At 47.3% G+C, this 27,307-nt stretch overlaps 2 protein-coding genes across 2 annotated transcripts; both read right to left on the reverse strand.

Annotated features, from left to right (window-relative positions):
- Nucleotides 1-1,691: 1,691 nt before the first annotated feature.
- LOC135369482 (uncharacterized) lies at nucleotides 1,692-7,742 on the reverse strand. The gene is made up of 6 exons (XM_064603066.1): nucleotides 7,531-7,742; nucleotides 6,530-6,679; nucleotides 6,000-6,060; nucleotides 2,880-3,169; nucleotides 1,943-2,138; nucleotides 1,692-1,778 (listed from the first exon to the last, which is right to left on the reverse strand). The coding sequence occupies exons 1-5, from the start codon at nucleotides 7,740-7,742 to the stop codon at nucleotides 1,952-1,954; spliced, it is 900 nt and encodes a 299-aa protein (XP_064459136.1). The 3' UTR covers nucleotides 1,692-1,778; nucleotides 1,943-1,951.
- Nucleotides 7,743-16,734: 8,992 nt separating this feature from the next.
- LOC135368883 (uncharacterized) lies at nucleotides 16,735-26,228 on the reverse strand. The gene is made up of 5 exons (XM_064602429.1): nucleotides 25,953-26,228; nucleotides 19,738-19,925; nucleotides 18,618-18,818; nucleotides 17,702-17,869; nucleotides 16,735-17,252 (listed from the first exon to the last, which is right to left on the reverse strand). The coding sequence occupies exons 1-5, from the start codon at nucleotides 26,046-26,048 to the stop codon at nucleotides 17,066-17,068; spliced, it is 840 nt and encodes a 279-aa protein (XP_064458499.1). The 5' UTR covers nucleotides 26,049-26,228; the 3' UTR covers nucleotides 16,735-17,065.
- Between the last annotated feature and the right edge of the window lie 1,079 nt (nucleotides 26,229-27,307).

The raw sequence follows: 27,307 nt of genomic DNA on the forward strand, positions 1-27,307 counted from the left end.
CCTCTGCAGCACCCGCGGTGTCAGGGGTTTTCCCAGCGCCCCCCCCCCCCCTCCCCCCGAAATACCGACCAGAAAGTCCAATAATGCCGCAAAAGCAGCAGGTGTGGGCGTCACACATACCTATACCCCGAGATGAAAGTCCTGGGAATATCCCTGAACCTTCTTCCCATGGTAGAGACAAGGAAGTCGCGGCTGATTTGTCTTTCAAGAGTCATGTGTTCAATCAGTTCGGTTTTCAGTGATCAACCTGGTGAATAGACAGATATGTACAACGCGATATACACAATACTCCAGTGCAAAAATGTAATGGACAGTTCAATCAGTCGATAAAAACACATGCAATACACGAAGTAACTGCCCCATTACGAAGATGCAAGACGTGAAACGCCAGTGGTATCTGTGTATTTGCAGCTTTTATCTCCAACTTGCTGTTCGGGTCCGAAATCGCTTCTTTTGCTCGAGACTATATGCTCCTTATATGTTCCTATATATGTTCCCTTATGTTCCTATATTTATATGTTCCTATATGTACCTCATGAGCTTATGTGCTACCGCCGTTAGGAATCCTATCCAGAAAAACAGACAGCCGAAAAGAAATGCAAAATGCAGAACACAATACTTACCGACGGTGGATTCTCGCTGCCGGTTTTGGTGATATCGTGATAGTGGTGGTGGGGTGGAGGGACATTACCAGTTTGCCTCTATCACTCCTCTTCGACTGTGGCTCTCCTATACGTGGTCATTTCAACGCGATGTGGCTTTGACTCAGAACACCAGACCAATAAGTTGTTGGCGTCGCCAAGGCAGAGTTCGAACCCAATACCTTGGTAGCAATCAGCCAGTACGTCGGACACCGGCGAGAGGGTCTGTTCTAATGTGTCGAAGGCTACTACGGTCACGGTTGGAGAATCACAACTGTTCAACCAGCGTCGTCCGCGTGCCTTGCCCACATATCGTGCGACGTTGTCTCGTTCGATGCCATCTCTTCCTGTGATAAGTTTGTCACAAATGAAATATGACATTAAGAAAACTACAGACACCCAGCGCAAACTTACGTTTGCTGGACCGTGCACGATGTGAGACCGTGAGATGCCAGAAGCCAGAGTGACCGTTAACGAAGCGAAAGAAAAGACGCTTTGCACGCGGAACCATGCAAGTGTTCTCAGAAGGCAGGGCCCGTATCAGGGGTTTCCCTACCCTCCCCCCAGGGGGGTGTACACCCCCTCTGCATTTTTGCAACGCCCCCCTGAAATTTCTCAGGTGACCCCACCCAGCTCGGCCACCAACACGTTCTCGTAGAGAGTTCGGTGCAGCGAATTACATCCTGTACTGTCAAACTTGGGCTGTAGGACCACAGTCATGCAGATGATCGTACCATGCATTTGTACAATCTGTGTGCTATGTATTCATTGAGCTTCGTGAGACAAGGTGCTAGTCTTTGTTCGTCGTGTGATTATGCATCTTAATGTTGACATGCCGTTCATAATGGATCTGTATTCTAATGTTCTGCGTTCTAACGTAATAACATGTACAAATAAAACGGGAAAGCTCTGCAGAGATGTCACCATTGTTTTCTTTCCGTGTCTAAGAAAGCCCCCACCACGTCACCAAGCATCCCCCCCCCCACCCCAGCAGTGAATTTCTGGGGAAATCACTGGCCCGTATAACAACTGAAGAACAATAATCGTCAATATAGGCGTAAAGAGCTAACACTCCAACGCAGAGCTTCAGTTTATCCGTCAAGACGAAATCGTATGCGTCAGGATATAAGAGTAAATCATGTCCTCCGTCCCATTTACGCATAAAACTCCGCCCTACAGCGAGCGCGTTTACGGGTAAAACAGAGCTTGACGGATATGGCGTCTGCGATTTTGTCGAATTTTACGCTTAGTAAGGGTAAGATTGGACGTAAGCGTAAATTTTTTCTGAGAGTGTATGGATACACAGGTGTCTACTTCTTGGTGTCTTCTCTGATGAGTTCACAGACGCAGCAGGAAGGCACGAAGAAGTCTTCTTCCGATGTTCCGCCGCCGTCAGCGTCCAGGGACAGGAGTTTCTTCTTGAGGTACTTCTGTCGGCACTTGCTGACGTAGCCGTGAGGCAGGCTGATGGTGCTCGAGCACGGCTCGTCAGGGTACCTAAAGATAGAATTATGTGCTTGCCTCATACTACTCTGATTGTTCCAATTTTAAAAGCATATAGTACTAGGTATAATGCAAAAGTAAAAGAGGGAATAGTTATTTCAGACTCTAGATGAATACGTAGTCCTAAAACCATCGGTCCCGAAAGTACAAGAATCTTATTGACTATCTGCAGAGCTGGAGAGTAACAAGAGACATTGATGTTCTGAGGCTGGAACATATATATGTGTTCCAGCCTCAAAACATCAATTGACTCTTGTTGAACTGATGCCGCTTGCGTCGATCCCGTCGTATGAATGTGTGCATGAGTGAGAAAAATGTACGAGTGAAAGGGGGATGAGTGAGAGAGAGTGGCTGGTTTGTCCCTTACGATCACGCGTCCTAGTCGCCCGGGAGGTGTGTTAGCTCAGCTCAAAAGGTGGAGCCCTGGATCGGTAATCCAGAAGATGTGGGTTCGAGTCCTACAGCTGGCTAACCTTTCAGTGACTCTCATCTGGGGAATAAATTTGAGTACCATGGGACTAAAACCGACTAATTACTCCCCGATCTGTTCCTTTTTTTTTTTTTTTTTCGTGTCCAGAGCGACGTATAAGTCTTGCTCATGCGTGATGGCCCCACATTCCTGGAACCCACTGGAAAGAAGCCCTCGATGGATGTGTTACAAATGATATCCAAGGGGGACTCTCTATCTAAGGGTGTGTGGGGGCCAGGGCACAGATAAGCAAACGGTATACGTACTCGCAAACTTCGACGCGTATGAATTGAGTGACCCGGACGTCCCTCTCCGGTACGTTGACGATGAACTTCCATTGGGACCTGTCGTTGAGTGCCGCCCTCACTGGGATGTACCTGACGCGGAAGGGACAGGCTTGTTCCACGTTTTCCGTCGCTTGTTTCGCCAGGCCTCTACAGCACAGGATACTCTCAATGGACAGAATGTATATATCGTATAGGGGGCGCATGTGTGTACCGCACGTTATAGGCAAGGTCTGACGGGATATGCTTCTCTCGGTGCAATTTAGGATTGTCTTTGCACGCGACGCATCTTACCACGCCGGGGAAGACCATCCGTGTGATCGGGTGTAGTTCCGTATCGGGACCACTCGTTTTTAAAAATTACTGAAACGGTTAGGAAAGTAAATATTGCATAGACGTGGAAGAAGATCATGTACTGAATCTAAAAATGTAAGAATTATAAAATTCTGTGGACTAGAAGTTTTTTTATATGCATTTAAACAACCCCAACTGATTCACTTTTAGCGCAGGAGAAATACGGGAATGCTAAGCCTAACGGATTCGAAACTTGCCGTCTTGCGAAAGGTAGGGTCGTCGAAATGGGCTAAATCACCTCACTTTAGTGAGGTTGGGTTAAGTTAGGTTCTACAGATTGGGGGGGTCTGGGGGGGGCGCCGCCCCCCCAGGCACGCACTATCACTCTAAGAAAAAAAGGTTGAAAACGGGTAGAAGCGCAACACTTCTTCCCGACCTATTTTCCCTCTACCGAATGCAGGTTGAAGTTGTGCTGTTTCTGCCCTTTTGCTCAACTCTCTCCCCCTAACGGTAGAACCACTGTGGCAATCTTGTCACTATTAGGGTTCAAGTGACTCTTTTTTTCTTTTTGTGTGTTTCGTAGCAGGGTCACTAATGGAAGTGTAAATGGAGTCACTCAAGCGACGAGAATAGTTGAGGGTTACTAATCCTGCGCACAAAGGCGTTTGGTCCAACTTCGAGGTCACTGTTCAAGGGATTAGCCAGAGCGACCAAACACAGAGTGTCTGCGCTTGCGCGGAATCGCTGATTGTGTAAAAGGGGTCAGTATAGAGACGAACGCTGAAAGTGACAGACTGTCGGTTTGCACGTGGACATTGCTGCACCGAAGGCCATGCGTGCGGCCTAATGACTATGCTGAGTCGGGTATTCGCATCTGCATGGTGGAAGGTGTTATCGGTTCAGCTGCAATGATATGAACATAAGCAAGGTGAAGTTAGGACAGAATCAGGTGAGTAATTTTGATATTCAAGGTTTTTCTTCCCGAGCATCTTATATGCAGTGATCAGATGTGTTTTGCGTGTTCGGGTTGACCGGCATGTCGTCTGACACTTTTTCAGCATCCTATGAAACTGCAATATGAGCAAATGCGTTTGTGTAATTCACGCAGGTCACCATGACAACTTTAGCACGGCACCTTATCAGCGCCCGCCGGATGTGATTACGGGATCCACTTCGAAAATGAAGAAACGGAGCCATAACATACGGTGAGCCGCTGTTTGATGGGAGAAGGCATTCATCGCTCGAGTCATGGTTTTTTAGATGTGCGCTGTGTTATTTATTTATTTTTTCTTGGCTTTTGTTCACTGCCGGGTTAGCCTTCTTTTTGCATGCCTATTTCTGAGGGAATCACACATGTAAACATATTTCTGAATTTTTCTGAGAAGTGAAACATGTACCGTCGTTATTATTTATCGCTTATCTTAAATGCTCTATTAATGCCATTTACATTTCAGTTGAAATCATCCGTCCTGCCACGTGTTCCTCCGGCCAGATATTATAGACCGGGCGAAGATTCGTGTGTATTTAGAGAGACACAGTAGTGTGAAACGTCGAGCCCTCAGAAGTTATCCCGATGCCCTTGTTATGGTGCATGCATGTGGAATTTATGTGCAAGACAGTCCATGCAATTGCCGTGCAGTCTGATGGATGCAACAATGTAGTCGTCTGTGTTGTGTCGTGTTTTCTTTCGTGTCTCCGTGCTCAGGCTTCTTCAAAATGGATGTACCTTTCACAATGGTAAGCGCAAGTGTACGATTCCAATTGTGACGTGCTAATAAAATGCTGTGACCAGTACCAGTTGTCTACGTACATGTTCTATCTTATCCACACAAATACTATACGTCAAGTTCTTCTCAGAAGGGCAGACGTCCTTCATGAAAGGCGGAGTAAATATTTCCCTAGAAGGTCTAAATGCCCCGTCGTTACGGGTAGAGATATGCCACCGGTAGGCACAGTACGAATAATAGCAGAGATTCTTACCATTTCGGGTAAAAAATTATCTTCCAATAAGGGAGAACAGTTCTACTCATGGTAGAACTGTCTTCCGGGAATGGTTGAATATTTAGCGTCAAGATGGGCAGATATTTCTCATCCTTGGGGTAGAGGTGTCTTCCATATGGAGAGAAAAGATAGACCCCCCAGAGGAATAACAGTCAACCATGTAGGGGCAGAATTTTGCCACTAACAGGGTAGAATTCTCTTCCCACTCAGGGGTAGAACTGTTCCACCAGTGTGGTAGAAATGAAGGGGTAGAAGTGTTTCTACCCCTCACTTTCTACCCCAAAAGGGTTGAGAATCTGTGACAACACACTTCTACCCCAAAAGGTAGAAAATTACACCTTTTTTTCTTAGAGTGTAGGCGGTGCGGGCGTCGAGACTGTGCCTCGGGTTAGGTCAGTAAGGTCCTCAGCCAAGATGGCGGATCGCCATCAAGAAACTGGCGATAAAATTTAATTTTTATACGTTTTACGCAATATACGAGGGACATTCCTGTTGAATTTCGTTACTAATTACTTCCTCTTTCATGTAAAAGCGTTAGATTTTTGTTTTTATTCGTTTTTCTTTAAAAAAAGCCAGTGGTCCCGATACGGAACTACATCCAAGCCAGGGGAAGCACGCAGACAACGCAGCCGGCGCCTGGCTTGGAACCCGGCTCACCTCTCAAACAAGAACTGTACACGCCGCACAGGAGGCCAGTGTATAGACGACGCGCGACTCAGACGCTTTCAGGCATATGTCGGCACAGTTCCCTTAGAAGTCGGCCCAGGACGCACAATCCCTCAGGGAGTTAGTCGTGACATTGCCCACCTCTGTGAGGTCGAGAACGGCGAGCTCCTTCACCTTCACCACCGCCGCCGCGCGACAGATTCTAGAAAAACGTTCTTGATAGCAATGAAGCTGGACATACTCGAGTATTTGTGTGGCGAATTTTTACAGCACTAAGTCGCGTAACCATTATTTTTCCACTCCGTCCCAGAGACTGAAGCAACCGCTCGGGGTATACAGACAGTTCCACCTACCCGTGCATAACAGCTGTCAACAGGATGACTGGACAAGTACTGGTTGTCTGGAATCAGCACCCCGTGACTTATCCCATCTCAAATATCGATGTACGTATTGCGAGATCATTTATTTCGAGTAAGAAACACGTGCGGCGTATGGCCCACCTTTAGATACAATATTGAAACAACATTTTCGATGACATTCAAGTAAATATGGGATATGATGCAAAACTATACTGACAGGCGATTCCCAACAAGCGCTTCGCGAGCTTTACATGAGCAAAGTTATGGATGCATATACATGAAGAAAATGTGCGGTCACTGCCAAGTTGTTACCTCTTGTGATGGTCGAAGGCTGGAGGAAGGACAATGGGAAAGTTGTCGACGATGTTGGGTTCCGCGTCTCCTTGACGTTCGTCCACGAACAGCGACGACAAGTTGAAGTGTTTCGATCTGCTCGACATGAGCACGTCGTAGATACGCTCCCTGCTCAAAAGCAACATTCCTTTGGAACGAGTTCACGGAACAAGATTCCAGTGCTTCTGGTACACTGAAAGGACTAAGTGCCTCTGAGCTACACCATAGGTCTTGTAATGAACCAGTACTGGATGAAGTGGGAACTGCAGGAACAAGTCGCACACGTACGTCGCGAGCTTCAAGCAGCGGACATATATATACAGAGTGCGGCATTAAAAACTGACCAGAAATTTTATTTTAAAAAAAAGCTCCGTAAGCAGCATAGATGTTGTTCTTGCAGTTGAGTTCTACGTCCAGGCGGACATCCTCTGGAAGACAGCATGCAACTACCGGATGCCTAATTATGCCCCCCCCCTCCCCCCACGAATTAACCTCCGACCAATTCGGGTTAAACGCGATTTCTCCCCGAATTCCAGTCACTATGAAATCCTCAAGTGAGGTTTCCACTGAAGACGAACAAAGGTCGCCACGTGGAAGACATGTAAGAATGGGTCACTTACGTTCCCAGCAATACACCCGTGTGTGTCAACACTGTGTATGCCTTCGGGGATTACAGTTGGAAGATCACGATCTCGCAAAAAAAAAAAAAAATAACACAGAAAGGAGAGATTAGGAAAGGACTTAATAGACAAGAGGAGAAATTTAAACACCCAGTAACACCGGAAGGCACAATTGTCGCTCGATTTCTCCCCGAATTACAGATTTAAAAATAGCGCCCGATTTTTACCCCCCGAATCTGAGAAAGGCATTTAACCCGAAAAAGTCACTCCCCTAACTATATTTCGTGCCGTTCTTAGGTCGAACACTGGTAGTCAGTCAGTCAAAAATGATCTGTGGTTTCGGAAGGAACATGTTCTCACGCTGGATAGTGGTCGACGTGCGTACACAGCGTTCGTCCAGTGTCCGGACAGTACTGTGGCCCCGGCAGAAACCTGTTGGGTAAGCTCACGTCTGCGATGTTGTAACTGGACACAGCACTCCCGACGGGGATCGATGCGTCGATGCCTCCGTCGGCAGCAGGAACTATGGCCCATAACAAGAGGACAGCCTGGGCCATGAAAATGACTTTCATGTATTAATATATACTCTCTCGATGCCGTCAAAATAAATGCGAGGGAAACAAATGCAATACGCCAATCCAGACCAACCGGAGTGCTTGTCCTCCTAACAGGGTGCATATACTGTTTCGAAACTGTTTTGAGCCTCCGTGTAAATGCTGTAACACTGTTCAGCCGAAAGGAACGCGGTCTATATGGGGTGTCCCAGAAAACGTGTCATTGAATAATAATAATAATAATAATAATATAAAAAAAAAACTACGCCACCTAGAATCATGCAGTCCACGGCATTTGCGTGAATGTCATGTATAGTAAGTTTAATTATGTAAATATTTGCGAACTGAACTCGGAAATTCGCCAAGTAAAGGTCACTTTTTTACGCCACCAATATGAAGAGCGTGCCGAATTCACTCAAATTCATGATAATTGACAGTGATATTCACGAGCTATCCCATCGGAAAAAAATAGCCGAATATCATGCTTTTCGGAGCACCGGACCATAACGCGCGATGACTTTTTGAACGAAAGTCGGACGCGATAAGCTGTGCCTGCGTTATCTCTTTCTGCGATGCCGGTGGGCTGGGTTTCCAACCTCCTTTCGTCGGACTGGCAAAGATTGTGCTGAAAAATTCATCGCGCGCTATCCTGTGGGAGCTCCGTCGAGCATGATGTTCGGCCATTTTTTACGATGGGATAGCTCCTGAATATCCTTGTCCATTATCATTAATTTGAGTAAATTAGACACGCTCTTCACATTGCTGGGGCAAAAAAGTGACCTTTAATGTACATACTTAAACTTACGTTATGCGACATTCACATCAGAAGGTTCCAAAACCCCAGTAAGAACAAATGCCATTGAGCGCATGACTCTAGGTGGTGTAGTTTTTCTTCTATTACAAATCAATGACACGTTTTCTGGGTTCTGGTGAACCGGTTCAAGCTGATAATTTCAGTTCAGCGGAGCTCAACCCGCACCGAACCAATATGCCTAAACCCGAACCCTAACCGGACCGAAAAACATACAGGTTCCTATTCCTGGTCAGGACCCGCCGCTGCACAGTAAAACACGTTTTTTTCTTTTCGTGTTGGCGCCGCGAGGCAACTGTGGCTACGAGCGGCGTACAGATGTGGACAGATGGAGAGAGGGCAGCAGGAAGGAGTGGGGGAAGGAGTCTCGGCGTGGAAAGCGATCATCTTTAACCACTATGCCACGGGAGCTGGTAACACTTCTCAACGGTTTCTAACTGCAGCGTATCTATAGGGCTGCGTTTTTCAAGATATGTTTTCGAGAAAAAAAAAAGGTCAGTGGCAGCGAGTCTTTGAGGTGCTTCATGGGCGCAAGTCCTGAACGCAGACGATGACCGCAAAACAGACAAAAGAAACTTACGACACAAAGTAAAACTGCTAACTTGTAAGCGATGCCCGGGAACGTATATGGTCACAGTGTTCGGTGGTTTCTGTTTGTTTTTTAAACATGGGACCACAACCGAGTTCCTCGCCGTGGAGCTCCAGCGCATATATAGTAGTATGTAACGTCAATGTCACTGCCACTTTCACACCACTGTCCTTGCAAAGACGAAAGCAAGTAAAATATAACTCAACTTTGTTGTGGGAGAAACGTCAATGACCCGGATGACGGTAATATGTGTCACGTATATTGCGCGGGCCTGGAAGAAGACGTCTGCTTGCGAAACATGCGCGAAACATCCGCGAGAAAACAGACGACAAATGTCGTCTGCTTACGGATTTCTGCTACCGTTGTCAGCGCAAGTGTTCAAAGTAAAGTTTCACTTCTCTTTTTCTGAGCTACTTACGTTGAATGGTAGACAACGGCGTACTTTCATGATGTTATTTTCACTCCTATGTTCTTCGTCGATAAGAGGACGGGTTCTCTTTGCAGACGGACGCGCTTGATACTGCCCTTATACTTGATACTGCCCGTTAATAAACGGGCAACGAAACGAGGTGCCTGAAAAAATACCTCGTCAGGCTTTACCAGGGCGTCATGGTCTCACTTTCACTTCATGCTCTTCAAAATATAGCGTTGTGTCTGAGAATTATGAAAACCTAGCCTTTGGAGAGAACTTTTCCCTCTGTAATTGCGTGGCTTGCGTCTCAAAGAACTGAAAGCGACGTCGTGACCTGAGGATGTCGTCATAACTCAAAGCCTCCCCATCGTGTTTGATGACCTAGTCTTGAGTCCCAGCTACGCGTGCGCCATCTTCGTTTCTGTTTACTATCATTAGGTGTCATGTACATAAGATAATAAAACGTGTAGACTTCAAGTCATAAATATGAAATCCAGGAAAAAGCGGCACCTATTTACAGCATTCACTTATTAGTGCTATACGTGTGACGCGTACGCGTTGTTTACGATGCCAGGCAGAGGGCCTTGCCTTCAACAACATCAACAACATCAACAACATCATTTTGACAGAGCACCGAAGAGAAAAGAATCATTATTGTACCTGTCGCACTTCCCGAGATATAAACCTTTCAAAGAACCTCGGCGTCGAGCTTTCACGTCACAGCAGTGACAACCTCAGCAGTTACTATTGGTCTTCGTGAACACGTGACCACTCCCGCGGCCGACTCTCTCTCTCTCTCTCTCTCTCTCTTTTAATAATGTTAGCGCCGCGAAGCAACTCTGGTTATATGAACAGCGTACAAATGTGAAAAGATGGGTAGAGGACAACAGGAAGGGGTGGGGGACAGGTAGTTAGTATGCGTCCTGGGCCGACTTCAAGGGTAACTGTGACGACATTCGTTCTGCTGAAAAACCCACGGAAAACCTCAGACCGCACAGCTGCTGGTAGGATTCGAACCCACCCACCTCATCCCAGTCACGGCCGACTCACTTGAGGACATAGCTGGGCGAACTCACTCATGAGGGCCCTCATGAGTGCCCCTGACCCTCACCTCACGCCTTTGAGGTGAGGATGAGTGAGGGCAAGCCCGCGATCAGGCCATCCGTGAGTGCACTCATGAGGTTCTTACCCTCATGAGGTCTCCTGTGAGTGCACTCATGAGGTCTGAGGGGCGCCACGTCTGTGTGAGTGAAGTCACTGGTGAGGCCTGAGGGGTCTGGGGTCAGTATGAGTGCATTCAAAAATGAGGTCAAATGACGCTTACGAGACGTGGGCAAATTATGAAGGCATTGATGACATGGTTCCAGCGACACAACTACCGGCTGTGTGCACTTTAAAGGGCCGGTGTGCACGTATCTAGCAATGTCGTCTACGTCGCGCTGGGAACACAGCAAAGCGTCCTGAGCTGACGGATTAGTTGGTGACATGGTTCCAGCGACCCAACTACACGCAGTGTGCACTTTAAAGGGCTGGTGTGCCCGTTTTAGCAATTTCGTCTGCGTCGCACTGGGAACACAGCCAAGCGTCCTGAGCTGACGGATTAGTTGGTGACATGGTTCCAGCGACCCAGCTACCGGCAGGGTGCACTTTGCCGTTACGAATCCTATTCAGAAAAACAGACAGACGAAAAGAAATGCAAAATGCAGAACACAATACTTACCGACGGTGGATTCTCGCTGCCGGTTTTGGTGATATGGTGATAGTGGTGGTGGGGTGGTGATTACCAGTTTGCCTCTATCACTCCTCTTCGACTGTGGCTCTCCTATACGTGGTCATTTCAACGCGATGTGGCTTTGGCTCAGAACACCACACCAATAAGTTGTTGGCGTTGCCAAGGCAGGGTTCGAACCCAATACTTTGGTAGCAATCAGCCAGTACGTCTGATACCAGCCTTCTGTGGCCGGTATTTCTGTAATACTCGGCACTTCAGCAGGAGCCGTTGGATGGTCATGATGGTGTGCCCAGTTGTGTCATTTACTTGCGAGTCGTCGCAGGTGTTATGGGGTCGAGAGGGTTGCCCCCTCCTTGACTCTATACGCCGTGCAAGAGGGTCTGTTCTAATGTGTCGAGGGCTACTACGGTGTTGCACCCGAGTTCCAGAGCCAATATGAGCAGAGACCAAGACCTCCGCGTCCTCCTATTGGCCCACATCCAGGAGGCGGAGCCTCCCCCGCTTTTGGTCAGCAAACGCAAGGATACTCAGTTGACCTGTTCCCCAAGAAATGTAATGTCCCTCGAAAGTGCTCGTAGAGCCCACCACATTCGCTCCGGCCAACACCACCTTCCTGTAAGGGGAGGTGCACGGGTGCGCCAAACCCTCGCCGTCAAGACAGTTTTGTCCATGAACCATACCAACATCTGAACTGATGGATCGTCCATGGCATCGTCTCAGGGTGTCTATATGCAAGATAGGTTATCTTTGCTGTGCTGTATCTGCACCTTGAGTGGCATTGAAGAATGGTGGCTTTGCCAGAAAATTATTTAGGAAGGGGTCCTATGGAGACGTTACATGGGGGAGGAGGATTTCGCCCTCGTTTCCCTCTCTCAAATGCTCTACCAAAGGTACGACTTCGGAGGGGATTGGGGAGGTTGCTCAGTCTTGCTCACGGGACAGAAGCGTGCTCTTCGGTCGGCTCACGGGTTGAGAAGCTCCCCCAGTCCTTCATCCAGCTCTCGGGGACATTCCATCGTCATCGATCAAAGATGCAGATATATGCATATAATATTATGCAGAATATTGTGTCCTTCTGTGTGATTATGTTTCGAATATGTTGTGTATAGTGTAATGTCAAGAAGTATTGCATTAATTGTGCCCAGAAGTCATGAAACCTGTACCATATTCTCAACTATAAGGAGATCTCACCGTGGTGCCTAAGGCACAGCGAGCACAGGTTAGTTAGTAGCCAGCTACTCGCCAAACACCTGAAATACGGATATCCATTCGACAAGACAATTGCTTCCTCAACGTATCACCCCTGCCAACAACCTTCTTCTGTGACATCCTGTAATACCCCAGTCGTAAGGGTCCCATATAACCCGGGCTGGTCTCTGCTACTGAACAAATGTACGTGTTCAAAATATCCACCTAGCTAAGTCCTGCTCAAGCGTCTTATTGTTGACGGGAGGAAGGACACGTCCCCTATATACGGGCGATCGACGGTTAAGCCAGACCTTGCGGCAATACCTCCTCTCATGACACGGCAATTCCTTTGATCCTGTACTATGGCCTGCCTTGATTATTCCTGTCTTACGCACGAAGCAACCACACTGTCACATTCCAAGATTCCAGAACGGGAGGTTTCTGTGAAGAATCGAAATCTTCGATGTTCCATAACAAGGAAACCATAACGAGAGGATAGAGAGAAACCAAAGAGGAAACCACTCTATTACGCGCTACAGTATCGGGGCTGTTGCTAGTCATTCACTACCATGGCCAGAACCTCCTGATACCTTAAGTGCTACAGCCCTAGCACTGTAACTATCTATGGAAGAACTGAGAGAAATTGCAACAACGCGACACTAGTCACACAGAGGTCAGTTCACCACGCACCTTCCTTTCTACAGAGGGAAGATAAGGCATCGCTTCTTGGTGTCGGAGTTCCCATTTCGCTAAATACTTTATCACCTCAGACAAGGAACCCACTGTAAGGAACCACGGTGCCAGAGGCTGTTCTTGGTTCCTTGTTGAAGTGAGGATCGATCAAAGAAAGGTCTGTCATCACGGCACGTATGGCATCGCACCTGCAGACCGTCCTACACATAGTTCATATTGGGCGCACTGAAGAGCTGCTGGTCAGCGACAAGAAGAAGAAAGAGGCCAATTGGAGGACTATGAAGTAGTCCTCCTGGACCCCTGCTTAATTTTCATCCAAACCTGTGCTTCACCGTGGTCTTATCGTTTAACCACGTTTGCAGCGAACGCTTTTGTGCACAACCAGGGATTTAATAATATTTTCATGGCCTTCACCTTCACACCCCAACAGCCGAGCGATTTCGTCCTGTCTATCTTCACAAGTGGAACTACAGTCCTGCTGGAACCCATCACGCTGATTGTGGCTGCCGGCCGAGAAACGGCTGCTGCTCGAATCCAAGCTGCATATTTGAAGGGCCACGTCATTATAGGGACTGCAGGATGCCTTGCAAGGTTCTTGTCATACTCATTTGAGCAGAGCTCTCCTTCTTGGCTTCCATGAGTGAACCATTAGTACAACAACGGACTGGTGAATACAACCGGTGAGAATACTGTTGTCATACTTTCCCACAGAGAAATGTTGCGTAATACCTCAGAAGCAAATTCCGACCGCAAGGAGGTGCGATGGCAACGAGCAAGGAATGCCTCGACATCAGCGGAAGTCATCACCAGATTGTGCTGAAGAGAACGAAAGAAACCTACAACGTCGACATGCTCATGTCGTTACGGTAATGTCAAACAAGAGGTAAAATAACTGACATAGGTGGGAGGCAATAGCATCATTACTCCAGAAGGCACCTCCACAGATCCCCGTCGCCATAACAACGTCCGCATGAGAAAGTGCACCATGATCCCCTAAGTAAGACACGAGAGCCGTGGTTACAGAAGACATGGGAGGACTCACGTTAAGCAAACCTATACTCGCTGAGTATTCCCTGCACCCCACGCACAGGAATTCGCATCCAAGGGAGTGCGTACAGACAGGCAATGTGGTGCCATTATGAGTCGGCGCATGATTCTTCTTCTACATGACGCATGATGCACTTCTTCTTCGTCGTCCCACGGAGGACTGCCAGTAGCCACAAGGGAGATCGGCCAGGGCTATGAGGTTGTCTACCTATATACTATGACATGACGATGACAATCTACGTCGTGGTGAATGTGATGTGGTGAATGTGATGGTTTAAGTGACGGAGGTGGTGAATGTAGGCTACTTAGGTTTGCTTGTTTTGATTCTCATTACCCGCACGGACGTCTTCTTCTTCTTCCGTCTTGGTCGTCATCCTACCAAGGGCTCCGTGACAAAGGGAGACGTAGCAAAAGAGGAACGTCACGTGGCAACGCCGACACGGTCCGGCCGGAAAGTACGCATTGGCAGAAGAAGAAGAAGAAGGAGAAGAAGAAGAACGCGTGCCACTACGGCTGTGTGCCACAGAAGAAGAAGAAATACACGCGCCCTTGCCCGTGGCTCCCCCGACCGTTGTTTCTGGCGCTTCGAAGTGGCTGTCTAACAGTAGGTTTCATAGTAGGTTCCTCAGTTTTCTGTCACTCATTCTGGACCTGCCATTTATACATTACTATCGATTTCATCAAGTGTTATCTCGCACTTTACTGTGTCTGCATATGATACAGTTGCTTTTTTCTTTTTCTTTTTGCTTTCCGAGCGATTGCCTCGACAGTGTACTCCACCCGGCTTGCGAACGTCCCCTCAAGTTGCGTCCTTGCTGTTCATATCTCTACTACCTCCTGCTATCAAGGGCGCAAAATGAAATGGACAGCGTGTGTATTGTCATCAAGCAAGGAACCTGTCTATGGAGGCGAAATGAAATGGACAGTCAAGGACTACTCCTGTCCAAAGTCGTCTGTCTCGCTGCCTCTGGGCCCTTTGCTTCCAAAGGACCATGACGAAGCCGACACACTACAGAGTCACTGGTTTGGTCACTGGAGTGTGTGCGTGTGTGGCATACGAACAAACATTACCTCTTTGATCGTGCAAATTATTCGCCACGAACAGGGCTTTTGCTAGAGAATGGGTTCTTTCGTAATGCATCGCGACTTTTGCAAACTGTATAGAACAGCCTTTACCCGACAAGCGCGCCTTCACAGCTGAGGACGCGTGGATTGTTTATTTACGTATTGGTTATTTGACGAACTCGTCGCCCTATTGATTAGAGCGCAACTGTGTTATAAGTTATAACAAATGCGTTTTTCTAAAATGAAATTACTGTTACTGGAATTGTGCCGTCCCTTCCATGTCCAAAGCTGCCGCGGGAGGCATAGTAGTATAGTAGAATTTTACTACATTAGGTCATTCTAGGAGGCTGAAGTATAACCCCAGTGATATATAGCACTATCTGATAGTGCACTCCATAGTCTCCACAAGGACAGGGTTATATAACCCTGTCCTTGTGGAGACTATTAAGACATGAATATATATACTCATGTTTCCCTTAAATATATGCATAAGTAGTGCTCGCACTTGAAGCCTAATGGTCATGGCCCGCCTTTACGCGGCTGTGAGCACAACTGCGCATAATCTTAGGATCACTAGTGGCGCAATATGCCGCGGCCGAAGCTTGGCCGAACCATGTGCCATGGGCGCACGCAATTTTGGCGAACATATTTAGTCTTTTACAAACGCAAAATCAGATTATATAAATGAAGGTTTACAAAAGTTGCACATCTCACTTTAGAACCAGTCACAAATGGACCGCTGTCACTCCTTGTCCCATGTCACTCCTTGTTTATTAACGGAGTATCGTTACGGTATGAGCAATTCTGTCCTTAGCATTGTAGAGCTCCTTGGCTTTCATCGTCCCGCTTTGAACTTTCTAGTAACGGCGTAGAACAAACCCTTGTCTTGCCTCAATAAAAGCATATCCCATATTGGGCTCCGCTTGTACATTACAGAATATTTCTCTGTACAAATGTAGAGGGCAGCAGAGGGCTGGCACCTTAGCGTCAGGAGGTCATGCACCTTTGGAACCTGTCTGGAGCCACGGCACGGAGAACATTCTCGGAACTTTCTGCAGGACGAATTCCAGTGACCTGTATAAAATATCGCTTAGAAAGTACCCTTCTGATATATGGTACAGTCAAACTCCTTTATAGCGAACACCTTTTTAGCGAAAATACCACTACAGCAAATTTTTTTGCTGTCCCGCTGGAGCCCTATAGGTCCAATAATGGACATCCTTTTTAACGAAAATACCTTTACTGCGAATTTTTTTTTTGCAGTCCCCTGAGTTTCGTTGTAAAGGAGTTTGACTGTATATAAGCGTCATTTTTCATATCAGCGTCATAAACATTTTTCCAGCAGCGCTACGTGCCTGTAAGCGACAATTTGCCACCAGGCGTTTTGCGTGCTTTGCGTCCTTTATTTCAAGAGTGGAGGCAAGTCGTAGGAAGGTTTTATGTCGTTGTTCGTGACGTAAACTGATTGGACGGTTGACGAGGACGCGTCGTTTATTGAGTAATTCGGATACAGGAACTGGAATACTCCTTATGGCAATGAGCCGCAGTCTCGCGGGAGGACGGAGTTGTGTGTGTGTGTTTGCCATGCGCTCTGCCCATCATATACATTGTCCACAACCTCTGCATCTTATCGCTTTGGCAAGACCGGTGGCGTACGCAGAATACGGTATGATGGAATATGGGGTGAAAATGAAAAGTTAAAGAGTGCGTACGCCACTTGGTGTGACCTTTCATCAAACGGCACTCCCCTTCTTGTTGGCACAGCATAAGTCCGATAACTGCGTGAGTATGGACACACAGGTGTCTACTTCTTGATGTCTTCTCTGACGAGTTGGCAGACGCAGCAGGAAGGCACGAAGAAGTTTTCTTCCGATGTTCCCCCGCCGTCAGCGTCCAGGGACAGGAGTTTCTTCTTGAGGTACTTCTGTCGGCACTTGCTGACGTAGCCGAAAGGCAGGCTGATGGCGTTCGAGCACGGCGTTTCGGGGGACCTAAAGATATAATTATATGCTTGCCTCATACTACTCTGACTGTTCCAATTTTAAAAGCATATACTAGGTATAATGCAAAAATAAAAGAGGAAATAGTTATTTTCGAGTTTTGGGGGGTAACTGGATGTATAGTCCTATAACCATCAGTCCCGAAAGTACAAGAATCTTACGGACTATCTGCAGAGCTGGGGAGTAAATTTGAGTACCATGGGACTAAAACCGACTAATTACTCCCCAATCTGTTCCTTTATTCCTCCCGTGGGCAGAAAAGTGTCCAGAGCGACTTATAAGTCTTGCATTTGTATGCACGCTCATGCGTGATGGCCCCACATTCCTGGAACCCACTAGAAAGAAGCCCTCGAGGGATGTGTTCCAAATGATATCCAAGAGGGACTCTTTATCACAGTGTGTGTGGGGAGAGGGAACAGATAACCAAACGGTATACGTACTGGCAAATGTCGACGCGTATGACCTGCCTGACGCGGACGTCCCTCTCCGGTACGTTGACGACGAACTTCCATAGGGACCTGTCGTTGAGTGCCGCCCTCGGTGAGATGTACATGGTGCGAACGGGACAGGCTGCTTCCACGTCTTCCGTCGCTCGTTTCGCCAGGCCTCTACAGCACAGGATACTCTCAATGGACAGAATATATATCGTAGGGGCAACGCACGTGTGTACCACACGTTATAGGTAACTGGGTAACGGTAACGGGGTACCTGGACAAGTACTGCTTTCGACACGGTTGTCTGGAATCACCACCCCGCCGTGGTTTATATCTAGAGCCTGAAGTTTTCGGGAAATATTTTTTCTAAATTCGGGGGGTAAAAATCGGGTAAATAAACATGTGCACTAAATTCATGCGAATTCGGGAGAAAGAACTTCAATTATGCTAAAATCGGGGAGAAATCGGGCTCAGTTATTCAAACTAACTGAAGCGGTTTGGTACAAACGGTGATGTAACTGGATTTTTCTGCCAAACAAGTAAGTTGGTGCATTCCTACAGACATCCCAGAGAGGGCAATTTGCCGGGTAAAAATCGGGTTTCACCCTAAAGAGGCAACCTTCAATTCGGGGTGCAAATTCGGGGAAGAATCGGGTAAAACCCTAAAACTTCAGGCTCTATTTATATCCCATCTCAAATATCGAGGTGTTGCAAGATCATTTATTTCGAGTAAGAAACACGTGCCCCGTATGACACACCTTTAAATACAATATTGAAACAACATTTTCGATGGCATTCAAGTAAATATGGGCTGCAGAGCTACTGACAGGTAATTGCAGACAACCGCTTCGCGAGCAGTACATGAGCAAAGTTATGGATGTATATACATGAAGAAAATGTGCGGTCACTGCCAAGTTGTTACCTCTTGTGATAGACGAAGGCTGGAGGGAGGACAGGCGGAAAGTTGTAGTGCACCGCCGTCTGGTAGACGATGTAACTGTCCCTTCGAGGCGGCACGGAAGACAAGTTTGGTTCCGCGTCTCCTTCACGTTCGTCCACGAACAGCGACGACAAGTTGAAGTGTTTCGCTTTGCTCGACATCAGCACGTCGTAGATACGCTCACTGCTCAAAAAGCAACATTCCTTTGGAACGCGTTCACGGAACAAGGTTCCAGTGCTGATGGTACACTGAAAGGACTAAGCGCGTCTGAACTACACCATAAGTCTTGCAAATGAACCAGTACTGCATGAAGTGGGAGCTGCAGGAACAAGTCGCACACGTATACGTTGCGAGCTTCAAGCAGTGGGCATATATATACAGTCCCCAACCCAAACGAGCGCGAGCTGCTACAATGCGTCCGACAGGTTACGTGGTACCGACACGTATTATGGTACCACATTTGATTTAGAGGCATCCGTGTATATACCCGTCGGTAAATTCAAGAGTATACAATCATAGCCCCTCGACCACTGAGCTCGATTAGCGACCGAGGGAAACGTGGTGCAGCTATATCATAGAGGCACCGACCGCGTGGGGCTTGGGGGCTTGAGCCCCTCACCCCCCGGAACTTTTCCAGGGGTGGGGGGCAGGCCCCCTCAAAATGAACATTTCGAGGGATAACCGACGAATCGCATGCTTCATGCGAGTGAACTTGAAATCTTGTAAAATTTTGCCTTTGGACACGGAATCACGGACACCCTTCCTGACCTCTGTGCATGGGAGGGGTGGGGGGCGAATACCCCGTAACCTGAAGCCGATGGGCGTCGTGCCCCAGCCCCTTCCGACATTTCGTCGCCTATGACAGCTTTTCGTCGTGTTCATCCCAAGGACGGCACGTTTAATCCCGCCCAATGCGCTTGTTCCTATTGCACAAGCTATAGCCGCATGTCCATATACGACGCGACAAGTAGTGCGCCGACAAGTTTCTTCGGCGGAATGGTTCTCTTAGAGATGACAGACTACATTTCGTGCCGTTCTTAGGTCGAACACTGGTATATAGTCTGTCAAAAATGATCTGGTTTCGGAAGGAACATGTTCTCACGCTGGATAGCGGTCGACGTGCGTACACAGCGTCCGTCCAGTGTCCGGACAGTACTGTGGTCCCGGCAGAAACCTGTTGGGTAAGCTCACGTCTGCGATGTAGTAACTGGACACAGCACTCCAGATGGGGGTCGCTGCGATGATGCCTCCGTCGGCAGCAGGAACTATGGCCCATAACAAGAGGAAAGCCTGGGCCATGAAAATGACGTTCAAGTATTAATGCATACTCTCTCGATGCCGTCAAAATAAATTCGAGGGAAACAAATTCAATACGCCAATCGAGACCAACCGGAGTGTTTGTCCTCCTAACAGGATACATATACTGTTTGGAAACTGTTTTGAGCCTCCGTGTAAATGCTGTAACACTGTTCAGCCCAAAAGGAACACGGTCTAGATGCGCAACACAATGCTGATCCTACAGTTCTGGAAGCCTTCCGGTGCACACATTTGCAGTTTCGGTCCTGACAGAGGACGCTATAGTCGTGTTTAACTTAAGAAGGAAAAAAAAAAAAGTAGTCCGTCAGCTCTCAAAATATTACTCCGCCGAAAATAGAATGTCTCGACGGCTGGACACAGAGAGGTCACCAGAGGTCACGCTCGTTCGAATGCCCCCCCCCCAAAAAAAACAAAAACAAAAAAAAACGTTAGTTTATACGCCGGATTTTCCTCTCTCCCCTCACCCACTACGCTCTCCGACAAAGAAACCCCCCCCCCAAAAAAAAATGAGGGTCAGGATCCGCCCCTGCACCGTAAAACACAGTTATTATAGATGAGAGCAATATGAACCATATGAACAAATGGCACAACAGCTATAAACACGTTGTATCACCCAACCAGTACGAATCAAAGAACACGGTGTCCCCCGCTTTCCTATACTTCTAGCAGACTATTTGCAGAAATTTTCTCAAAGGTTACTACTGCAGCTTAGGGCTACGTATTTCAATATATGTTTTCAAAAAAAAAAAAAAAAAGGAGGAAAGTCAGTGGCAGCGAGTCTTTGAGGTCGCCTTGCTTCGTGGGCGCAAGTTCTGAACGCAGACGATGACCGCAAAACAGACAAAAGAAACTTACGACACAAAGTAAAACTGCTAACTTGCAAGCGATGCCCGGGAACGTATATTGCCACAGTGTTCGGTGGTTCCTGTTTGTTTGTTTGTTTGGTTGGTTTTTAAACATGGGACCACAACCGAGTTCCTCGCCGTGGAGCACCAGCGCATATAGTAGTATGCAACGTCAATGTCACTGCCACTTTCACAACACTGTCCTTGCCAAGACGAAAGCAAGTAAAATATAACTCAACTTTGTTGTGGGAGAAACGTCAATGACCCAGATGACGGTAATATGTGTCACGTATATTGCGCGGGCCTGGAAGAAGACGTGTGCTTGCGAAACATGCGCGTCGTAGCCCCAATTCTCTATCCGCGCGAAAACAGACGACAGATGTCGTCTGCTAACGCATTTCTGCTACCGTTGTCAGCCCCGTAAGTGTTCCAAGTAAAGTTTCCCTTCTTCTTTTCTGAGCTACTTAAGTTGAATGGTAGACAAAGGCGTATATAATCTAAAACGCTTTCATGACTATCTTAAGTTATCCTCTTTGTCTATAAGAGGACGGATTCTCTTTGCAGACGGACGCGCTTGATACTGCCCTTATGCGCCGATGCAAGTGTTAAACCTCTCTCCGTGCGCTGATAAACGGGCAACGAAACGAGGTGCCTGAAAAAAATACCTAATCAGGCTTTATCAGGGCGTCAAGGTCTCACTTTCTCTTCATGCTCTTCAAAATATAGCATTGTCTCCGAAAATTAAGAACACCTGGCCCTTGGAGAGAACTTTTCCCTCTGTAATTGCGTGGCTTGCGTCTCAAAGAAGTGAAAGCGACGTCGTGACCTGAGGATGTCGTCATAATTCAAAGCCTCCCCATTGTGTTTGGTGACCTACTCTTGAGCCCCAGCTACGCGCGTGCCAACTCCGTTTTTGTTTACTATCATTAGATTTCATGTACATAAGATAAGAAAATGTGTAGACTCCAAGTCACAAATATGAAGTCCAGGAAAAAGCGGCACCTCTTTACAGCATCCGTTTATTTGTTTTATACGTCTGACGCGTACGCGTTGTTTACGATGCCAGGCAGACGGCCTTGCGGAATACGCGCTTTCGTACTCCGGCAACATCATTTTGACAGAGCACCGAGGAAAAAAGAACCATTATTGTACCTGTCGTGCTTCCCGAGATATAAACCCTTCAAAGAACTTCGGCGTCGAGCTTTCACGTCACAGAAGCGACAGCCTCAGCAGTTACTATTGGTCCTCGTGAGCACGTGACCACTCCCGCGGCCGACTCTCTCTCTCTCTCTCTCTTTTAATTACGTTAGTGCCGCGAAGCAAATGTGAGTATTTGAACAGCGTACAAATGTGGAAAGATGGATAGATGACAACAGGAAGGAGTGGAGGACAGGTGGTTAGTATGCATCCTGGGCCGACTTCAAGGGTAACTGTGACGACATTCGCTCCGGAGAGTCTGCCGAAAAACCCGGGGAAAACCTGAGACCGCACAGCCGCTGGTAGGATTCGAACCCACGCACCTCGTCCCAGTCACGGCCGACTCACTTGAGGACACGGACAGGATTGAGGTGTGGGGTGGGGTTCAGTACATCCGGGTCCCTTCCCCCATGGAGATTCTATCGACACAGCCGCGATAACTTAACTTCTACCCCCAGCTGATTTCCAAGAACGTTTGAGATCGTATATTTCGCCGCGTATAAAACAGGTGTTTGATTTCACGGCCTTGTAGAATCTCTTTCAGTCGGTATCAAAGGCGAGAGTCGGTAGCGACCCGAAAATTTGTCAGACCGTTTCGCATATCCTCTTCTTTTCTACAAGGTCGGAGAACTTGGAGAAACGCCCAGTGGGGGACAAGGTCATGTTTGATTAGCCGACTTTCTCGACTCTTTTGCATATGTACACACACCTGGTTGACGTCCCGGCGAACAGTTCTCCGAAAAGAGGAGGTGTTAGTCCCGAAACGCTCGGGACTGGCTACTCTCTCATCGCGCAGCAACCCGTGTTTCTGAATTGCACTCCTATGTTTGTGCCGGGGATCGAACCCGCGAACCTTGCGACCAAATAGGCATGCATACTCGTTACTAACTGTTCCACACGGGCTTGTGCCTGGCGATTTCACCTATATGGCCGTCTAACGCGTTTGTGAGGCTAGCAACTATTATATAAACTTTCTCCCCTGTTTATGGTGCTGGTATACAGTGAACCCCCGTTAATATAATAATATAATAATTTATTTCACCAATGACACTTGGTGGGGGGATACAGACAAAAAGCTGCAAAAACTGCAGCTTGACGAGGTCTGACCCCCCTTTGTACACTCGACAGATAAAGCAATGACAAATAGCAAACCAGATGAATCACGGAGTTAGACAATGGTAATGAACACAATGCATTAAGATGCATAAAACAAAAAAGCTATGAGAACACACGAAATAATATGACTATCCTAGTGAACATACATGGCCTTTATTGAGCGAATTGAAAGACAGCTGATGTTAATGTTGTTTTGGATATGGGAATTAATATGTCGTGGAAGATTATATGAAACCAACTGTGAGCCATAGTTAGTTCGTGCACACGGTGTGAAGTAGGGCTCATTGTAGCGTAGTGAATAAGAGGTTAATCTCATGCTTAAATTCGCTAGGGCTAGAAAGATGTGATTATTTTGCTTTACTGAACTTGCATATGTAATGGACATACGGTACTTATAGAGATCCATAATTCTGATTATGCTAAATTTCGCGAATATGACACCCGATAATGTGACATACGCGCTGTACGACCATGGTATTTCACGGTAGTAGAAGTACGGCAAGTAACTACAGTGAACCCTCGTTATTATGACCATGGTCGTTCCCGAACAACAACAACAACTTTATTTTCGGCCTTGGAGAGTGGGGAGTTTCATCGCAACAGGCGATACTCTACCCCAGTGCTTGGTGGAATGGGGGGAATAAAATAACGAGCCCCTTTACAATAACGATCGAAGTCCGATGGTGTCCAGAAATGTCAGAAGAGCTTTGAGCGCAGAGCGTTGCTGGGCTGGATTGGGCCAGGGACCAAGCAATTTCGGTAGGGAGAAAGGGCGAGAGTCCAGCTGACGAAGAGACTCGGAGACTCGTTCCCGAAAATTTTGGTCATAATGCGGAATTGTCATATTAACGTGGGATTTGCAGAGGTTTCACTGCATTGTTCCCCAAGAGTATGGTCGTAAAGCGCGTATGTCAGATTATCGGGGGTCATATTAACGAGGGTTCACTGTATAGGTAAGTTTATCGATGACACCCTCGAGCGGAGCACGTCACCTGCCTGACTGGCTGACCTGGACTGTCTTGTGTCGTTGTTTCGACGGAAAGTTCCCTTTCGAGGTCAGCGAAATGAATAGTAGCGGAGGGCGCGCGCGAACGCGCGAATTTTTCGAATCTCGCTCAGCGAACTGAAGGACGGCGGATGACGACAGTCGCTCGGCATTTCCGTAAGACAAACTTCAGCGAAGTCGGCCCCGGACGCGTGATCCGCGGCAGCACGGAAACGAAGCGATACAATAATCCTGAAATCCGAATTCAGTTTTACACGACTTTTATATGGCTAGTGGTTTTGTACAAACTAATAAACTTATAGTGACACAGCAAAAACGCTCCTATACAGGAGGTTCAGGGGGGAAGCACGGGTGTGTACTGTTATCATTTCGCAGACAATACTTGGGGATATATTGAGGCAAGCCCTGTTTTACGGTATTTCTCCAAAGAATCGTATATGGGACCGCTGGTGTCCTGCTGCTGCTGAAGGACACCCAGGAAAGCCGTGGATGACAATAGCAGGACAAGGCTCAACTTGAAATTACTTCAAGATCATCATCATGCCGAGTGTAACTTTTTGGTCTCGACTAACCTATCAGCGAATTAAAGGGTCTTCTTGTTCCTCAATTGCGTAGCAGCGTTGAATTTTTTATTTTTATTATTTACCGCGCAATGCAACGCCCTACCGTGGTCGCTTCAAGGGCCTAGAGGCTTATCTATATGCATGTTCCACATCCATATGTCTTACATTGTATGTCTATTTCGGACTATCTCGATAAAGTCGCACCCTCGACGGCAGGGTAATTGGCAGTTCCACCGCTATTAGTGAGGATTACCAAGAACACCGAGAAAGGCGTTGGATCCCTGTGCACAGTGAAATCATTTGATCTGTCCTCAGACAACCCGACGTGATACACTTTCTTTTTTTCGCACCTTTCCATAGTGTATGTATTTATCGGCTGTTTATCTATCCAGACCTTCTACGTTGAGGGGCAGGAAGGTCGACACATCAGAGGACGCGGCGCTAGCTTGACGTCACCAAACGATCAAGTGTTCTACGATTCGATCGAGGTTGACTGCTGAAGATGCTGCGCTGCTGTTATAAGCGCATTGCGTTTTAGATCAACTGCACCCCAACAGCAGACGACTAATAACAATGATCATCGCTAGAGGCAATAAATACGACGAAGGTTAATACCTCGTAACTGCGATAGAAATTCATAAAATGAAGAAAGTGTTCGGTGATAAAGCGTTCGAACGGTGACAGAGGGTCTCTGCTTCAAACAATGTGCTAAGTTTACATATCGTGTTACTTTTTTCCCTATTTTAATTGTTTTTGTAATTTTGCATGTAATGTCATCGCATTCTCATGGATCGACGTGGTCTTTCCATAGAAAATTGTCTTCCAGAACTCTGAAGGAAACAGATGATGGATGCACAGAGCCCCCAGCTCGTCTGCTGTAATTTCGGAGCTAATACTTCTGCATGACAGTAGTCTTTTTACACAAATATCGCTGAACGGAGCTACAGGGACACTACATCAGTACATATTCCCATAATGGTTACAAAATCAAACAGCTTCCCCATACAAGGTACGCAGCGGAAAACTGACAGCCGCGAAACCATCTACACAACCCACCGTGATCTCGATTAAACGCGAGCACTACACACCCATAAATGCGCGCTGCAATGCAAAATTATTCGCTATGAAACGCTTCACCCGTAAAATTACCAAGCGGCTTTAAGTGCAACCGTTCGGCTAAACTTTCAAGGAGTTCAAACTGTCTTCGTGAAATGCGGTTGGCAACATACTGGCGTCTACGTTAGAATGAAAGGAATGTCTAGAACTTACGTACCGACGCAATAAACCTCGGCAGCTCTGTCCTCTGAACGTTGTAGCACATTGTGTCACTCCTTGTGGTGCTGAAAAGGCGCGCACCAAACGCCGTCATCTTGCTTGGCGCAGCATCGTCTGCGAGAGTACTCCACCTAGCAGACGACGGCAAGGGAGAGAGCGGGTCACGTGCCCAGGTGTGCGCCGGCCGGAAAGCGCAACTCGTTGGTTTGCAGGGCACGCAAAGTATATTGCATAAATTGACAAAAGGAGGCGGACATTCAAACTGTTGGACGGTCGAACAAATCACGTTATCACAATATGGAAATCACCGGGGTGCTGAATAAAGAACATGCCAATTCGATAACACTCCGTGATATTTCGTTCATATCACGTGAACGTAAATCGTGTCACTTGCAAATCTTCGTGGATCATACCCTCTCTGCAGGACGGCAGGATGATGATGTGATCAAAAAGTTCTTAATCGAAAGTGATGTGTAGGTGACACCCCGTACCAAATTGCAGACCACGGGACTGAGCAGTTATGGCTGAATCCACTCTGAGACCCTGACAAGTGGATATATTCGTTTTCAGTCGTATTACACGGTGATCGGACAGCATTTTTTCCCTTATATTTACACCAACTAGCCGTTCATTTTTCAATTCTCACATTTAATTTTGTAGAGTGGCACCCAAACGCGTGTACAATGCATGCGTCGTGAAGCAGCCTTGAACGCGAGAGTTATATTAACGACGACCCTTTCAAATGCGAGCGAATAACCGCGCCCTTTTTCCAATCAAGATCAGTGGCTGTCGATGACTTCCGCTGACGTCACCCGCTTCTCAAGAGCAGAGGATGGTCCTTGAACTGTCTCGGAAGTGTCTAAAGCACGCCAAGGGCACGGACCCACCCGGCTGCCTTCCACGATCAAAGGCAACACCGGATATGCGCCTAAAAATATGGAGCATAAACATATTTGCATATCCCTTCCCTTCTGCACTGTGCAGGATACGTCTACGGGCAACGTTGTGCTTGCTGCTTGAACACGCATTCAAAGGAACATTAATTACAATTATGAGTTGCAACTTTTTGATTATTGTATATGATTGTGGTGCGAAGTCATATCCGAAGGCCTCGAACACTATACTGCTCCTGACACGACTGGGCGTCGACGGAGAGAACACTCCGAAACAGGGACAAGGGAGCGATTCGAAGCAGACGACACTTCCGCGATCCCACTGGATTTATTAAAGCGCATCGCCGCCCGATTATCACACGCGCGACTGTATCGTGTAATCATGAAATCTGCCTCCTATAAGTGTGTCAAATATATTAATGAACGTTTAACGGTTCACTACTTTTCCATCTTGCACCTC

Source organism: Ornithodoros turicata, chromosome 9 (assembly GCF_037126465.1).
Source record: "Ornithodoros turicata isolate Travis chromosome 9, ASM3712646v1, whole genome shotgun sequence".
In the NCBI taxonomy this organism is placed as follows: domain Eukaryota; kingdom Metazoa; phylum Arthropoda; class Arachnida; order Ixodida; family Argasidae; genus Ornithodoros; species Ornithodoros turicata.